Source organism: Amyelois transitella, chromosome 4, assembly GCF_032362555.1.
Source record: "Amyelois transitella isolate CPQ chromosome 4, ilAmyTran1.1, whole genome shotgun sequence".
In the NCBI taxonomy this organism is placed as follows: domain Eukaryota; kingdom Metazoa; phylum Arthropoda; class Insecta; order Lepidoptera; family Pyralidae; genus Amyelois; species Amyelois transitella.
This window is the reverse complement of record NC_083507.1, coordinates 9,032,610-9,049,438: the sequence shown is the minus strand read 5'-3', so window position 1 is coordinate 9,049,438 and position 16,829 is coordinate 9,032,610. Positions and strand designations below refer to the sequence as shown.

At 34.8% G+C, this 16,829-nt stretch overlaps 1 protein-coding gene across 1 annotated transcript in view; it reads left to right on the top strand.

Moving 5' to 3' along the window:
- LOC106136980 (serine/threonine-protein phosphatase 2A regulatory subunit B'' subunit beta) overlaps positions 1–16,829 on the top strand; it is a 92,555-nt gene that overhangs the window by 58,092 nt on the left and 17,634 nt on the right. The window contains exon 2 of the mRNA XM_013337699.2: positions 12,737–12,946. Within this exon, the coding sequence (XP_013193153.2) occupies positions 12,737–12,946 (210 nt within the window). The remainder of the gene's footprint in view (positions 1–12,736; positions 12,947–16,829) is intronic.

Below are 16,829 nucleotides of genomic sequence, written 5' to 3'. Positions count from 1 at the left end.
CTGCAAATTAAATATTAAATTTCAATAACGTTGTTTGAACAGAACCACACAAAGTAATGTGGATGTAGAGAATTTTGACGACATTTTTTAAATTCGGTGTGAACATTGAATAAGATTGCCTCACAACATATACCAACATAAGCTCTTTGTAAAATATGCCATGAAATGCTTTTGCTGAGTTCGGATATAATACAACGGAGAACTTCAATTTGTCATAGGAGGCGACCAAGAGAAACGCACTTTGCTCAATATCTATAGTGTATCGAAACACGTCAGGTGTTTGCCCCAAGCTACTCGTATCTTTGGGTACTTCAAATATAGTGACTTACTTATAAGTTATATTTAAGTCGACCGAACTGCCAAATCTATATTTATACGCTTATAAAATACTAATAAAGGTGACAAAGTAACTACATCTTTCATTTTAGAGAATGAAATAAAACAATTGAACATAAAGGTATATACGGAAACAAATTTAAATAGGAAGTATTCAACTCAGTTTACTGCAGTTTACCAGCTCTGTTAAACATTCAATCGTTCAACGAAATCGGGTTTTCTACAAAGTTACACGAATTTTACTTACTAAGTAGCTGTTTACTGCGGAAAACAAAAATACAAATCGTACTTTACTGTTTCTTGGAAGGAATAAGTGATAACTTTTGCAATTTTACTAAGTATTTATGAGCACAAAACAATTAACTAGCTATATGTAGGTACTTACAAAGTCTGGCCAAAAATGCTGTAAGAATAAACAATTAAAAAATCTTAATTTTGGATTTGGAATCTGTAATTGTCTGTGTTCATTGTATTTTTTTCGCGCCAATTTGACAATTTATAATACCTAGGTTGGTATATTACAGTGTTAGATCCAAATAGAAAACCTTCTCATTGGAAGCCAAGACACATTTTCAAACGCCACGCCTCCTACAGAAATGCAAAAAATCTTGTTAATTAAAATTTTACTAAGAACTTATTAAGCAATAGCGATCATTTATTTAGTCTTTTTAATTGAAATGTCTTTTGTCTATTCTTTAGGAGACTTTCCACTTTACAGAAAAGGTTAACTTCATTATTATCAATAAAGCCTTTTGCAGACGGTTGCATCCAAGATGGCGGCCGATCAATGGTCGCCATGGTAACGCGTCGGGATCGCTCAGCTGGCCTGAAATCCGCTGAAACCAAAACACTATGGGATTCGCCTATTCCTTTCCATTTATAAGGGTGAAAGAGATGAAATGTGCTCATATAAAGTGTAAAAGAGATGTAAAAGATACGAATTGAAATCTAAATGCTACTATGGGATTGTTCTTTATTATTTCAAGTGTTTTGGTTGAGTAAGCATTCAGTTAAATAATACAAATGAAAAAGCTACGAGTTTTAAATTAAGGATTAGTGTGTACATAAAGCTACATAAAATGACGCCTCTTTCGCGGACGGATAAGCACAGACTTTTTGCCTATATAAATAAAGACATCAATTCGAGATCGATTCAATATGTTACAAGCTATGCAGAAGTCTTTTCTTTATATTTAATTTTTTTTTTCATTGATAAGCAGAGATAGAGCAGGGCTCGTAAAGAAGTCGCTACAATATATAATACTATGGTATAACATTTTTGTAATAAAAAACGTAGGTATAGTAAATATATTTTATCGAATCTCAAGATCTTGTAAAGTTTTCAACAAGTTAGTCATGCAATGCCTTGCGATTTATAAATTTTGATGTAAAAGTTTTTCCAACTTAAAAGAAGTTCATTTCATCAAGATTATTTAAGTTCTTTTATGTAATAAACAGGACAAATAATGTTTCCTGTTATTATTTAAGACACTCTGCGTTCAAAAGTTGTTGCGTCAAATTACGTTTTGTACAAATATAATAAGAAGAAACAAACACATCTTAGATCCCTAAAGGGAAAAATTATTACGGGAATAAAATATTTTTTTATACACTTCTCCTTTATTTTCACTAAATTAGGACTGTCAAGAGAAAATTGTCTACAATTGAAAACCATAAACTGAAGAAACCATAAAGGGTAGTCGCAGGCGAAAGCTAGTTTCTCAATATTTTCTCATGACACACCGCAGTTTCCACATTACGAGAGACGCAGAAAATCATTTCCGATTCAAACGACCAAGATATACTGACTGTAAAATTACTGGAACAAAGTTTTTTTGTTTCACTAAATGCTTTCAGACATGAAAAATGCTTACTTTACTTTTTCTAACAACAAATAGATACTAATATTATAAATGTGAAAGTAAGTTTATTTGTTACCTGTTCACGATTAAACCACTGAACTCATCTCCATTAAACTTTGCAAACCTACATAAAGGGCGGTGTATGAAAAGGAGTACTCTTTTCACGGGCAACAGGTATATAAATATTATATATTGGCCATAAACTACAATTTAAAGTCAGCCCTCCCTGTTTTTTGATTATTTTTTCTTTACCCTATCATTATACGTCGGAAAGTCATTACAAGGGTCAAGGCCCATCGAATGAGATCCGAAAATCATATTTCATCCACATCTCCGCCCTCGTTATTAAAAAAACCTCTGATAACAGCTGACATATGACACGAAAAGTAAAGGTTCGATTTTACTTATTGTCTGATGTTCATCATGAGAGCAGTAGAATCGTTTTTATGACTACAATAATTGGAAGGATCTGGATCCTTGATGTTTAATGATCAAGCCTTTTCTCCTGGTACAATCATGTTCCAAGCTGTAAGACTACTAATAACTAATGCCACCTCTTACCAAAGGTAGGTAAGAGAAGTCATTAGTCGTTAATTATATTAAATCAGCACCTTAAATTACGACAATGACCTATTATGCAACGGTAGGCAGTAACCAGTGAGAGAAAAGCCGTTCAACTCAATTATTTACGAACTGGCTGTCCCCAATCCAACGCAAGGTTACGGCGCCATGTGTGGCCTAGCAGTTACCTCCAATAAAATAATGTTACTAGTTTATGTGGGACTAGAAAACGCGGCTCTACACTTGTATAGTTACTATAAGACCACAGACACAAACCGACATAATAAGCGTCGGTGGTTAAACTTTATGGTGCTCAATTGAGAAAAAGGCGTGATGCACAGGGTTTGAAATACAATCTCGGCCATGAACTAATTTTCTGAGTTATGTACATTAGTCTCTGATATTGCAACCTCCATTCCAAGATTTCCATGATAAATTAAAGCTTAATGGCTCTGTCTACCCCGTAAGGGATAAAGACATGACATACCTATGTGTATATAAATTTACTTAGTCATCAGCTTTACGCCTCGCATTGATCACCACATGCGACTCAAATTAGTTGACCATGGAAATTAACGTGTTTGTTAAATCCAACAGTAATTGCTTTTGCATCACAGTGTCTGCAGACATAGATCAAGTTAGATAGTCCAGACATTAAGTCTGCCCTTTGTACATTTTTTTTGTTCAATAAAATTTGAAATAAATTAATAAAACTAGCTCGACCCCGTGAGTGAGTGTTGTACTTATATTTAGGTCAACTATATCTCTAATAAAATAAGGTTTTAAATAACAAGTGTAAAATTATGGATTTTCGCAGGTGACCGTATAATGCTTGGTAAACGCTTGGTCAAAGGCTGACAATTGAACCTGTTCTTGACACTGTTTTATCCTGCATCTGAAGTGATATTCATAAACCAAGATAAAAATAAATATTTGGTAGTTTGCATTTATAAGATGTACCTGTAAAGTAATAATTTAAAAAAATGTCGTAAGGAATTTAGCGCCGTGTTGATCCCACTTGAGTATATTCGGAAGAATGAACTACCGCCATCTAGCTAGACCTTTGTCTGTGGCAGTGCCAATAATTACGTTTCCTACAAAGTAACACCGTAATTGCGATGTTTTGTATCTTATTTCAACATCACTGATACCCTGATCGATGCCACGAGAAGAGAGCGACCTATTTCGAATGTTTACTTAGGAGAATTTAACTAAGGGTCATAAAACAAGTATAATCTTGACAGATCGTTCTAAATTCAGTATTGAATTATTACCCTTGTAACATTGATTGCAAATCTCTTGATCGTTTCAAGGAAGCGACAAAGTAATGGTTTCTACTTGAGTGAAGATTGAAATAACAAAATTAAAGCAGTAAATCAACTACAGTTTAGAGTTTTACACGATGGAAAGTACAAAATCAGTGAGACTAACGATATATACCTACTGTAGTTTCCCCGTTTTAAACATTCAATATTTGAGTTTTCATAAGAAGTATCTGTATTTTAAGAAAGGTAGAGAATATAAAACGCAGTTCCAACTCACATTTCCATTATAAAATCATGTGCAAATCTCTCAATCATCCCCATTTCCCGATTTGGTGTGGTGCGAGTGCGCAGACATGCGCGTGCGACTATTTATACCACGTGGTCGGAGCGACGCGTGTTGCCCGCCCCGCCCGCAACTATCCCGTTCATTATAAATATAGACCAAGGGAATCCATTGCGAATTGTATGATGCTGAGCATTATTGATGATGAGTCAGTACATAAAATTGTAGATACTGTGGTCCGGATTAACGAATAAAAAGTTCGGAAATATTACTTAGTAACCTGAAAAGAAAATATCTAGCAGTGATTGCTACGTCGTTATGAAAATAATACTCATAATCAGAAACCACAAAATTGCTTTAGTAACTATTAGTCGAGCAAGTAACCTGCTTAAAATTAGCAATAAACGAATTTAATGCTCATGGGAATGTTATACCACATTTATGGGATTGAATAAATTGTAATATTACCATGTCACCAATTTTACGGGGGAAACATTTTGTCCATAAACTACTGAATTTTCTTATTTATCTGGTATTATTTTTGTCGTCAATGTTTTGACAAAGTTTGTAATATTAAAATTGCGTAGGCGTATTCTGGGTAAGTAATGTTATCATGAACAATTCCATTTCTGGATCACTTGACATAGATGAGATAAATACCAATAGTTCATGAGCTAACTAAAAATCAAGTCCATCAGAGATATTCATCAACTTTCATGCTGTGAAAACTTTAAGACAGAAAAAACAATAAAAGTGTTAAAACTCCGAGCCTCGAAGCAAAACGGAAAGTTCAACTTAGAATACGCAAACATGAGAGAGTAGTGTAGATATTGTCTTTAGAGGACTTCAAAGTTTTAATCTGATAGAAGTGCAATACTATCTACATTATGATTAGATAAATATAGTTATATGATCTAATCATATCATATCATATTAGTTAACGTTGGCATAACTTGATTTATCAAAACTTGTAGAACAGCTGCTGCAAACTTTGTTATGTTGTTCTTGTTAGTAAATGATCCTTTGGTGTGCGTTTAATAGGTGTTCAAATGAATATTAATTGTAATTTTGTCAGCAGATGGATATTCCAATTTGGGGATAGAAAATCGGTAATACGTTTTAATTGCTACCCGGAGCGCCAGTGGTCGACCGGTTAAGATAGGCAAATAATAAAGATGTACAAATCATGTCCTACCGCGGCCGTGTGTCAATAACTCTTTCTGAGTTAGGTTGAGCTACAGAACATAGGGAAATCAGCTTCATGACGAGAATCATGAGCCACCGAAACTTACAAATCTGAGTAATTACGTGATGTAGGAACTATAAAATCAGATTTCAAACCACATATTTATTACTATGTCATTATGTACTGTCTTTCCTTTGTAAATTGTAAATATATCTCAGACTTCCTTAAGTTCTCTTGGTTTTTATACCTTCGTATTAAGAAGTTCCAAAACATATACTACACATATTTTAAGAGATCACTGATGCCCAAAACAATTCCTTTGAACAAGAGGCCTAATGATTTATCATTTTATACCGCTCGGCCGTAATTTAGACGTTATTCCGGCAGCGTGGGCGCAGATGGTCATTTGTTTCATGCTTTATTCTAAAACCTTGTACAGAACAATGATCCAAAATTATTTCTCTGACTTGCTCAGTTACTGGTTGCTGCAGACAAAACTTGTTTGATGTCAGAATTCATTATTATATTTGTCCATCATAGAAATCTGAATATTAGATATAGGTTAAATTATATTTTGGCTTTTAATAATGTATATTCGCATGAAAGATCTCCCTCTTCAATTGTTTCCTAGCTGGTTCACATAAGGTGTGAAGTATTTGAGGAAGATGTTACTTTCTGGGTTGCTCGTGCACTTTTGTGATTTATCCCTTCCTTTTATGTACTGAAGGCCTGAGAGAACCCTTATTTCTATGACGGGTGAGGTAATCGATCATCCATGCCAATTAAAGATTAAATTGTACGGCGCCTGCCAATATTCTTTGCTGAGAACTCTCACAGCGAAGTCATAGATTTATCTTCATTGATACCACAGGTGTGATTTATTTTGACAGGCACTTTCTTTTATTTTGATTTTAGTATATGTCTAATAACAGTTCTTTGACTGGAGTATTTTTATTATCTAATATTTTGTAATGTTAATCGATAAGTCAGATTTTAAGTATAGACTTTGCACGATCAAGATATTACTAAAGATTATAGTAAAGTTTGGTCAAGTTATTTCTTGAATAAACCACAACTTTACAATATTGCATATCAAAATGTTTCCAATACACTCTTCGTCAGAAAGTTTATAACATCTTTCGCTAAATCGTTTATCTGAAAGCATCAACAACATGCTTTCAGCAAATTTATTTCAAAAAGTATTTGCATTAAAAATCGATGGGTGTGTATAAAGACAATTTTAATTCCCAAATTGTTATTAGTTCCATAATCACAATGATGTATCATTAAAAGTAATATGGGTGAATGTGCATGAGGACAAACAAATTTACTACGATTACTTAAATTGTTAATAATATCGATAATTTGCATCATTTGAAAAGAGATTCTTTCAAAGATAATTATGAATTATAGTTAAAAACGTGGACCGAAGTAACAAGTCAATTTACAATTTCACGATATACTTAATTTTACAAAATTTTACCGAGCATTCACACCCTAGATACAAATTAACATTAATTGTTAACCTCATATTTTAATTAATTAATTCGCAAATACGAGATCCAAATAACATCAGAAACTGTCTGTCAACAAGCTGAGAATCTGTACAGATTTATCCGAACCGAGTATGGTAAGGTATTTCATATTACCGTTATGACTGCTATTACTACCAAGTAGAGCATTATATACATTCGATAAACTATCAAGTGGTCTTTTTTCCTCACTTAAATGGAAAATTCATATTCGTAAGAAGTAATTGATAAATATTTGTATCATAAGTATACTTATTAGGTTTAAATGTTTGTATATATTTTTTGTTGGAAAGTCAGTCTAGCAGTCTAGCATTTGATTCGACGTCATCATAACTATCCAGTATCCATAAACCAAAATTAAGTATTTTAGGTTTATTGATAGATTAATAAGCTATCTATAATATAAGTACTATATGCAAAAAATAAATATGATTTTTTTATTTCCACCGAATTATTAAAAAAAAAACAATTCAATAAGAGACATGTTAAATATTCCAACCCTCAATTAATAACAATGCTATATATTTTAACTTTACCTTTCATATTATAGTAAACTGTATGTGTAACAGGGCTACAAGAGGCATAAAATATGAAAAATGAAGCAGATAAACAAAAGAGTGACATTGCTTGATTGAGACGTCGCCTACGCTCATTTGGGCAAATTCAACTCTTTGTTACCGTCCCGTCACGCTGCTTAGCAATATGTCTAAACATGTCAAGTAAACTTTGAAGGTACAGTAAGTAAAATAAACTTTTAAGGTGATGAACACCAAATCTTAAATCTGAATGAATAAAATTTACGGCGTCCTAAACCAAACTAAAAATGTTTACAATCATGTTGTGATATAAAATATTATCCATTCTAATATTATCGAGTGAAAATAAGTGTATATTGTTTGTATCTAAAAAGCTTAATACTAAGTAGTTGATCGATTTTGATGATTTTTGGCACACAAATCTGTTTTTTCGGTTCTGGTTTTCTGGGTACCACGGAAGCGAAGCCCCAGAAAAAAGCTACTAACTCTAACCTAAAAAGAAGGTTCTTTTTATTTCTACAATAGTACAGGGTAAGAAAATACGAAAGGGTTCTGTTACATTAAATTTTTCGCGTAAACCATTGCGCGTTCACTCATGTCCAGATCTATAATTTGTGTAATGGCCACGCAATTTACAATGCCACGTCGCCTTTTATAATCACGTTATCAGAACAAAAGTTTTTTACGAAGGCCCAAGAACATAACGACCTTACCCATTACAGCGGCTGTCGCTTCATGAATATTTTTTGCTGGAACTCTTTCATTAATAAATGTTTTTGTGAAATGTTCAGAGAGACCTTAATCATATCTATCCTCTAATGTTTTATATTACGTCATCTTTTCGTTTCATGTATGTTTATATACCTTGCGGGGTAGACAGGGCCAACAATCTCAAATAGATTGAAAGGGCACGTTCAGCTGTTAGACTTAATGATAGCGTTGAAGTTCAAATATTGACAAGTTGCTTTATTTTTATTTTTTGATGACAAACAACAGTTTCCTATTGATCTCCAAAATTGGTTATCCACTTCCCACTTCAAAACAATGTGAGGTCAATGGTATTTCTGGCAAAGATTCCACCTCTTTGTGCCAAGTTTCGCACCTTGCCTAAAAACGGGCTAATTTCCCTCAATAATAGTACAGTGAACTGCTGATTAAACCAACGTTAACTAGCACGGGGTGCTAAATGCGTGTGTGACGTGCTTTGTAGGCCAAGGAGAGTCGAAAACGCGCTGCCAATATGTGATAGACGCATCTTCGGTGATCGAAATGCGATCAGCGACTCTCTCTTAATAAAATACAGTTTTATTTTTTCACTTTACCTTGGTAAGTATATTCAAGGGTTTTTTTCCCGTCGGTACTATTTAGTGGAGCAAATTAGCAATTAAACAAATATCGTTTTCCGCGCAACAGTTTTGTTTAATATAAGATATTTAGCAGTTATAGGCTATGCAGGTGCTATGCATGACAGAGCATATGGTAAAGAGTAGTAAGTACCTATTAAATACTACTAGTATTTAGTATTTGTCAACTCATATGATCGACTAAATTCTTGTACTTAATACTCGTTTAAGCCATCCTTTCATAATGTAAACGTTATGAATAAGTAAATATTTTGTTTTGAATATTTTTCAAATTCTAATCACCTAGTTAATTATTTTCCAAATTCAAATCAATGGCGCACATAAAAAACGTATTCTGAATTCATAACCATTTGATAAAACGAGTTCTTTTAGTTTGTATGTGAAGTCTTCTGGCTAGGGAAAGGCGCTATCGCCACATGTAAAACGCAGTACGTGTTGCGTGCGCTATGCACTTTCTGCCTCATGGAATATTTCTACATTTTCTATGCTCCACTACGTAATATACGAATGAAAATGAAGTAGAACATCCGGTTATATTTTTTTATGATTATTCATATGTATGTCGGAAGAAGGTCGGAAGTTCCGATATAAATTTGAATTCTGTCAGCTGTAAATGTTTTCATACCATTATATTGTCACCTCTTTTTTAAGAGATAGACATTTTGATAGCGAAATAGGCCGCTTTTCCAAGGAACTTTTAAAGTTTTATAGTTTGCCACCCAAGAAATTAGGAAAGTTTTGATCTAAAGATGTTTTTTGTTGAAAAAATACTTTAAAATTAAATTTACTCAGTTACAAGAAATAGTACATAGTTATAAATAAAATAAATCACTTGCAATGCCGAACTTATCCTATTAAGTGATCTCTTCCAATCAAATAGAATGCTTTGAGTTTAACCAAATACTAACTGTTTATATTTGTTATCAGGTATTCAGAATATGAGAGGACTAAAGACTTATGTCTTTGGATTTTTATCCGTTGTACTCTTTTAGAAAACTCAGTGCGATAATTGCAACATTTAAATAACCCTCCTGTCGTAGCAGCGTTAAAAATTTTAAATGCATGAACACACCAATAAAATGAATAATATAATTTTATTGGTGATAAATATATATAATCACTTAAGTTATTTTTAATTAAAGTTTTAGTTTATGTAATAAATGTTCTCCTGTATCATGAAAATCCGGCAAATATATGTATTAACGTGAAAATAGTAGAATAAACCATATATTAGCATGATAGCATCATTTTGCCAGAATATTCGACACACGTTCCACTCAGATTTTCCCCGACAAGTGGTTTCGTTCCCAACATTTTTCTATTTTTCTAAGATGAAACTTAAGGGATAGATACGCTATGTACCCCAATTAATGATGTCTGCGTCTACCGGAATTTTAGGTTTGATGTGTTACAACTTCAAGTTGGTGCAATCCTCCGGTGACAATTAAGCTTTTCAAAGCGCCAATGCACATTTACAAATCGTCATTTATGTCTACAATATCTCAAATTACGTCATATTATGACTAATTTATTTTATCTGTTATACCTATCTATATAGTTTATAATCTATAGTCGGTTTCAATTTAGTGTTTTTTACAGACAAAAATATTGCGCATGAATAAAAATAATTATTTATTTTGACAATCTAATAATAATTTATATTTGCCTACATATCTATGACAATATTTCCCACAGTTTAATTATTGTTTGGAAGCCTATAAAATGTATATTCTTATTTCCCACGCTCATGACTTTATAACATGTTTTGTCTTTTAAGTGTTTTTATTATTTATTTTATTCTATACAAAATTATATAATACACTAAGGTCGAACTACGTTTTGAAATAAGCGAATACTGTACTACAATAGAACCGTTACCATATCTTTCCCTCAAACATCCATGGCAAGTCCCGATTTGAAAAATACCTGTAGTAGTGCGTGTGATAAATCACACAAATTGCCTGCCACCTGCGCTTCTAAAGTGGCATAATAACACGTAACGTATTATATACTAGAGAAAAAAGTCGACCACAAAAATAAAATCAAATCAAAACTCACTCTACGTATGTTAGTGATACTCTTCATATGTCGTCTTTAGCTGTATTATAGCTAAACGTGGCCTTTCAGTTTTTTCGAGACTGTTGGCTCTGTCTACCCCGTAAGGGATAAAGACCAAACAGCTTAATGATTATCTAGAAAAAGAATCCTAAGTTTATTAGCCTTTCACTCTGTTCGAAGTTCAAATATTTTGATTTAAAATCTAAACGGATACTATATTGCACATTCGTAGATCTGGAAAAGGCCTATGACAGAGTTGAGAGGAATGAATTGTGGTCAGCACTTTCTATGCATGGGGTGAGCAGTCTCTTAATACGAGCACTGAAATCCTTATATAAGGATTCGAGTGCTTGTGTCAGGATAAACGGAGCGCACACTGAGTGGTTTAAGATTGAGAAAGGCGTTAGGCAAGGATGTGTTGCGTCACCGTGGCTGTTCAACCTATTTATGGATAGCTGTTTGACAGATTTGAAAGAGTCTAAAAGTGAATTAAGGATGAATGAGTTACTCGTCAAATGTCTGCTCTATGCCGACGATCAGGTTATACTGGCGTCATCAGCGGAGGAGTTACAGGAGATGGTAAACTGTATGCATGAAGCTTTAAAAGAGAAAGGAATGAAAGTGAACGTAAGTAAAACTAAAACACTGGTTTTTGAAATGGAGAAAGAAATGACAGCATGTAATATTTTGATTGGAGGAGAAAAAGTGGAGCAAGTGAAAGAGTTTGTATATCTAGGATCAAAGTTTACATCAGATGGCAAGTATGATAGTGATATTGAAAGGAGAGTGAACGCGGGGAACATGGTGAATGGAGCTTTGCATGCCTTTATGAGCAGTCAGAAACTATCCAAAAAGGCTCGACTGGCTGTGCACAGGGGCGTGTTGGTCCCGACATTAATGTATGGGAGTGAAAGTTGGGTATGGCAAAAGAAGCATGAAAGCAGAATAAATGCAGTGGAAATGAGAGCGTTAAGGAGTATGATGGGTGTGAAATTGAGTGACAGGATAAGGAACAGCGTGATAAGGGAATGTTGTGATGTGAAAGAAGATGTAGTTACAGGAATAGAAAAGGGTATGTTAAGATGGTTCGGTCATGTGGTGAGGATGAATGAAAGCAGGTTGACTAAGCAGATATACAAGGAGAGTGTGGAGGGAAAGGTCGGAGTGGGAAGACCTAGACGAACGTATCTTGATCAAATTAAGGACGTCCTGGTAAAGGGTCAGGTCAAAAGTACCCGAAACCGCCGAGCTTGTATGAAGAGAGTTATGAATGTGGACGAAGCGAAAGAAGTATGCAGAGATCGTGGCAAGTGGAAAGAGGTAGTCTCTGCCTACCCCTCCGGGAAAGAGGCGTGATTTTATGTATGTATGTATGTACGGAATTTATAGTGATTACCTGATTGCTTTTTTAAGCGCGATCATCTTGTATGATTGCGCAAAATTACTTAGACCTTGTATTATTTCGCACTTTGAATTCTATAATTAGATGTTCCTATGTATACATATAAGATAGTGTGATGAATAATTAATTAATTCCTTATGGCACTCACGTCATGACAATATACATTTTTCTGCGTGCGCACCAGTCTGGTCTTTATGGTCTTAGTGATGCTACGATTCCTCCATACTTTTCTCATGAAGAACTTGTCTCAGGAAGACTTACAAACATAGGCATATACCTACTATACATACAAACCTAATTAAATAATTTTGATTTCTTTTATTTATTTACCTATACTTATCTCTTTTTCAGAATTACGCAGCTTCAACGCCTCCGAAGCCGTCGTCTGCGCCGGCGCACACGACTCTCCAGCGCACAGTCCGGGGCGCCGCCAATAGTGGGGCGCCCGCGCGGGTCATCCCCCGGTTCCACTTCCCCAAGGGCCGGCCCCCGCCTGCACACCAGCAGGACCATGCACTACATAAAGTGCAGTCCGCCTTTGCCACATTTCCTAATAGTCAGGTCAGTACATAATAAATCTCATAGTTTTGCTATACCCATCTGTCTATCTGCCTGTGATTTGGCATAGATATTTCATAATATTTAAGAGTACCCGATCCCGCCGAGCTTGTAGTATGCAGAGATCGTGGCAAGTGGAAAGATGTAGTATCTGCCCACCCCTCCAGGAAAAAGGCGTGATTTTATGTATGTACATGTATTTCATAATAGCCACATGGGCGCCGCTAAAGCGCTGTATTCTGCTGCGGGTGAAGCTAGTATTTCATAAATTAGTTAGAATTGTATGTTCATCAAATTAAAAATCAAGAAAGGCTATTTATTAAGAAGTACAGAAAATAAAATAAAATTACAAAAGTTAACAGATATAATCACACGTCAACTTGTAAGTAGTATAAACAGTCGTATTATAATAATTATGTAGATTATTTGCAGAAAATCTGGAAATTTTATACTAAATTTATGTATTTATTCTGTAAAGTGATCCTGAATATTTGATAACGCTCGCCGGCTCCAAATCTTTTCTAAATCTGAATAGGTAATTTTGCAAGACCTATGCCCGTTCCAACTTGAATATTTGATATGTCGTTAAACAAAAAATTTAAAGAGGAATGATTAAGTAAGAAGTCAGTATATACTTTTTCAGTCTAGCAGAAAACTTTGATTGTCACATAACGAAATTTGTTTTTCAGCACGTTCAAGCTACATGCGAACAACCTTAATATCTCAAAAATACGTGCGTGCATACATACATTTTTTATGAAATTTTAAAACTTTGATGGTTATTAAGACTACAACGAGCTCAATAATAATGACGTCAATTATGGAAATGTTGTTGAATATATTATATTTAGGATCTCGATCTAATTTTAATGTTATTGGTATCCTTGCAATTAGTATTACTTACCCAAACCAAAATACGATGGTAAACATAGGCCATAACCCATACAAATAGGAAAAATTGTGGTAAGGGGTGGCTGGAGTCTGCTTCAATAAGTTTGGAAACAATATAATAATTTGGACGACGTCCAAATCTGCGCAGTCTGTCGTGAGAAGCGGAGACCCAAGGTCATATCACATCTAAAGTTGAGCTGCTTTTTTATTGCAGTATCATGCCCTCATTTCTAATCATCGTCAATACGAACTTAAAAAGAAGTTTCGGCAGCAAAGTCATAATAACACATTGTCCATAACGATTTGTAAAAAACACTTACTTTGCGTAGTAGGAGTTTCTCTATAAAGACCGATCATTTTTATATTTGATTTGCTACACATACAATCATGTATAAACTTCTCTTTATATACACTTTTATATATATATACACTTCTATAAATATACCTGTATCTGATTTGACCTAATAAATCCTGGCTTGACGTCGCGAAAGATACCTAATATGCGGCCCGAATGCTATCAGAATTGATGATGCAGTAGACCGGAAGACATGGGAAGAGAAAATCAGGAAAGCGGACCCAAAGGCAAAATATAGAAGGCAGATTAATATCAATATATAGAAGTATTTTAAGAAAGTCTTGTCCATTTGCTCTGGGATTTCAAGTAGTTGAGCGGAATAAATATAAGCTCTTCTAAGTGTTGGCTGACAAATCGACTGTGAATTCGCATTTGAATGCTGTTTTAGTTGAAATCCGTGCAGACGCTGTGACGGTAGAACATTTATCATCGGGATTAAAAGTCTTTTAGTCGTTGAGTCACATTGGATGGAAATGCCGTTTGGTGAAGTCTTGAAAAAAACTTAAGAGTAAGTTCTTTGAAGGTCAGCATTCGATCTGGATGTTACACATTTTAGGGATTTTTTTTAGAGTCAGAAGTCCACTGAATGTTTTGATGAACCCATAGCCGGACAGATTCCGAAATCATTCTTTGTTTCGTATCAACAACAACAAAGCTCGATATAGCTGCACAACGAAACAAACGAAGTCATTTGATTTTATATTAATTCCATAACTTTGACGAAATATCCACTGGCCGCGAAGCTCCGACAAAAATATTCGAAACACAACGAACATAGTTCGAAAAAGTTCCTAAGAACATTGACCTCTTCAAGTCCGGTCCATTGTCCCAATACACAAGCAGAGTCAGCTAAAGCAAGCTCATCCCTCAACTGCCGAGCGGGCTGGCAATGTTGGCAGGGCTCCAAATCGGCCGTAACGTGGCAACATGCCTCTGCGTTGTTATTCTGGTACTATCGGTGCAACAAATAACTACATCGACTGCAATGCTTGACAGAACGCCGCGGTGTAAATCTTTGTCCTATTTATATATAACTTCTTGGAGATTGGGTGCTTCTTTAACAACGGAAATAGGACATTTTTTTGGTGTATTTAGTACGGCATAGATATGTTGTGCTGAAATCTGTCCTATCTACGAGTATAGATCATCGCCGCTTCTTGCTAATTCGATTGCTTTTGACGTAGCATTGAATCACTCTAGTGCTATATTTATTTTGGGATAAAGCCTTTAGCGTAGTAGGTGTCTAATATCAATCATTTCACGAGTTGACAGTAAGAGGCCTTGCGAAGGTTGACGAAATATTTTTGCTCTAGCATCTTTCCATCTCAAATTCGGGAACGTAAATTACTTTCGGGTGGAGTAAGCTTTTTGAGTGGATGACAAAATTGTTTGATAGAAATTTATTGTAAGAGAAGATTGCCCAGCAGTAAAGCACCAAAACAGAGATCCAAAGCTTACAGAGTTTTTATATCAAGTGGTGTGCGACTCATTGTAAATAAAAAATGTAATTATAAATTTTAATTATATATTTACAAAAAGACACTGAATCTTAAGAGTGATATGCTACTAATTATAACTAATACAATCATATGACCTATTTTTATTGCGGGCTTACTTCCAAGTTATATCCACACAAGTTTTTTACTCAGAAATTGAGTTTCATAATCTTCCGGCCGCCGGGGTGTCATTTTCAGCGCTTTCAAATTGAAGTTGCTAAATTCGGCTTAATAGCATACAGTGGGCTTACGAACTTGGTCGTATCATTGCACGTTATATTAAGACAAGCATTGGATTCGGGGTTTGGAGGCTGTACTTGGTTATATTTCCTCACTTAAATAAATGACGTACCACTTACAGAGAAGACAGAGCTAATAATTTCAAAAATACGCTTAGATCAGGTTCAGCTTAATGTTAAAATGTTGATTGGATTAGGCATGCAAAAAATACGTTACAATATAAGTATTGAATATGGCGGATGGAAATGGTACATCATAGATTACCGCTCGTGATAAAAATATTTTCTTTCTCGTTCCTCTTAATTTTATAAAAAGTACTTTCGTAATTACTTAAAGAGTATTCACTGCTGAAAATCACGTTTTCGCAGCCCATTTCGAAGCGGCGCCGGCGCTGGCACGACTTTGATGCGAATCTGCCCACTAATGGACGCCGAAATTCACTTTCGTTTGATTTATTGCTATTGTAATTGACTGTTGATGAGTTCCGCGAGTGATTTTATGATCGACAATACTACCGCTGCATATAATTGTATTATATATTGCTGGATCTCGCGCGTGGATCATAAACACTATACTGATCCCATAATAACGGCACTTTAATGAAGGCATTTTATTCGTGCAGTGCCGTGTGGTTCCCGTTATCAATAAAAAAAAAGAATAGGGCCACACTAGGATGTTGTAAAAGGCGAGTAAGGGATAGGCTTATAAATTTGGGATTTTTCTTTTAGGCGATGGGCTAGCATTCTGTCGTTATTTAAATCTCAATTCTATCATTAAGCCAAACAGCTAAACGTGGCCTATCAGTCTTTTCAGGGCTCTGTCTACCCCGCAAGGGACAATAGACGTGATTATATGTATATATGTGTATTTTATTCACTTGTAATCAAAAGAATCAGCGATCAAA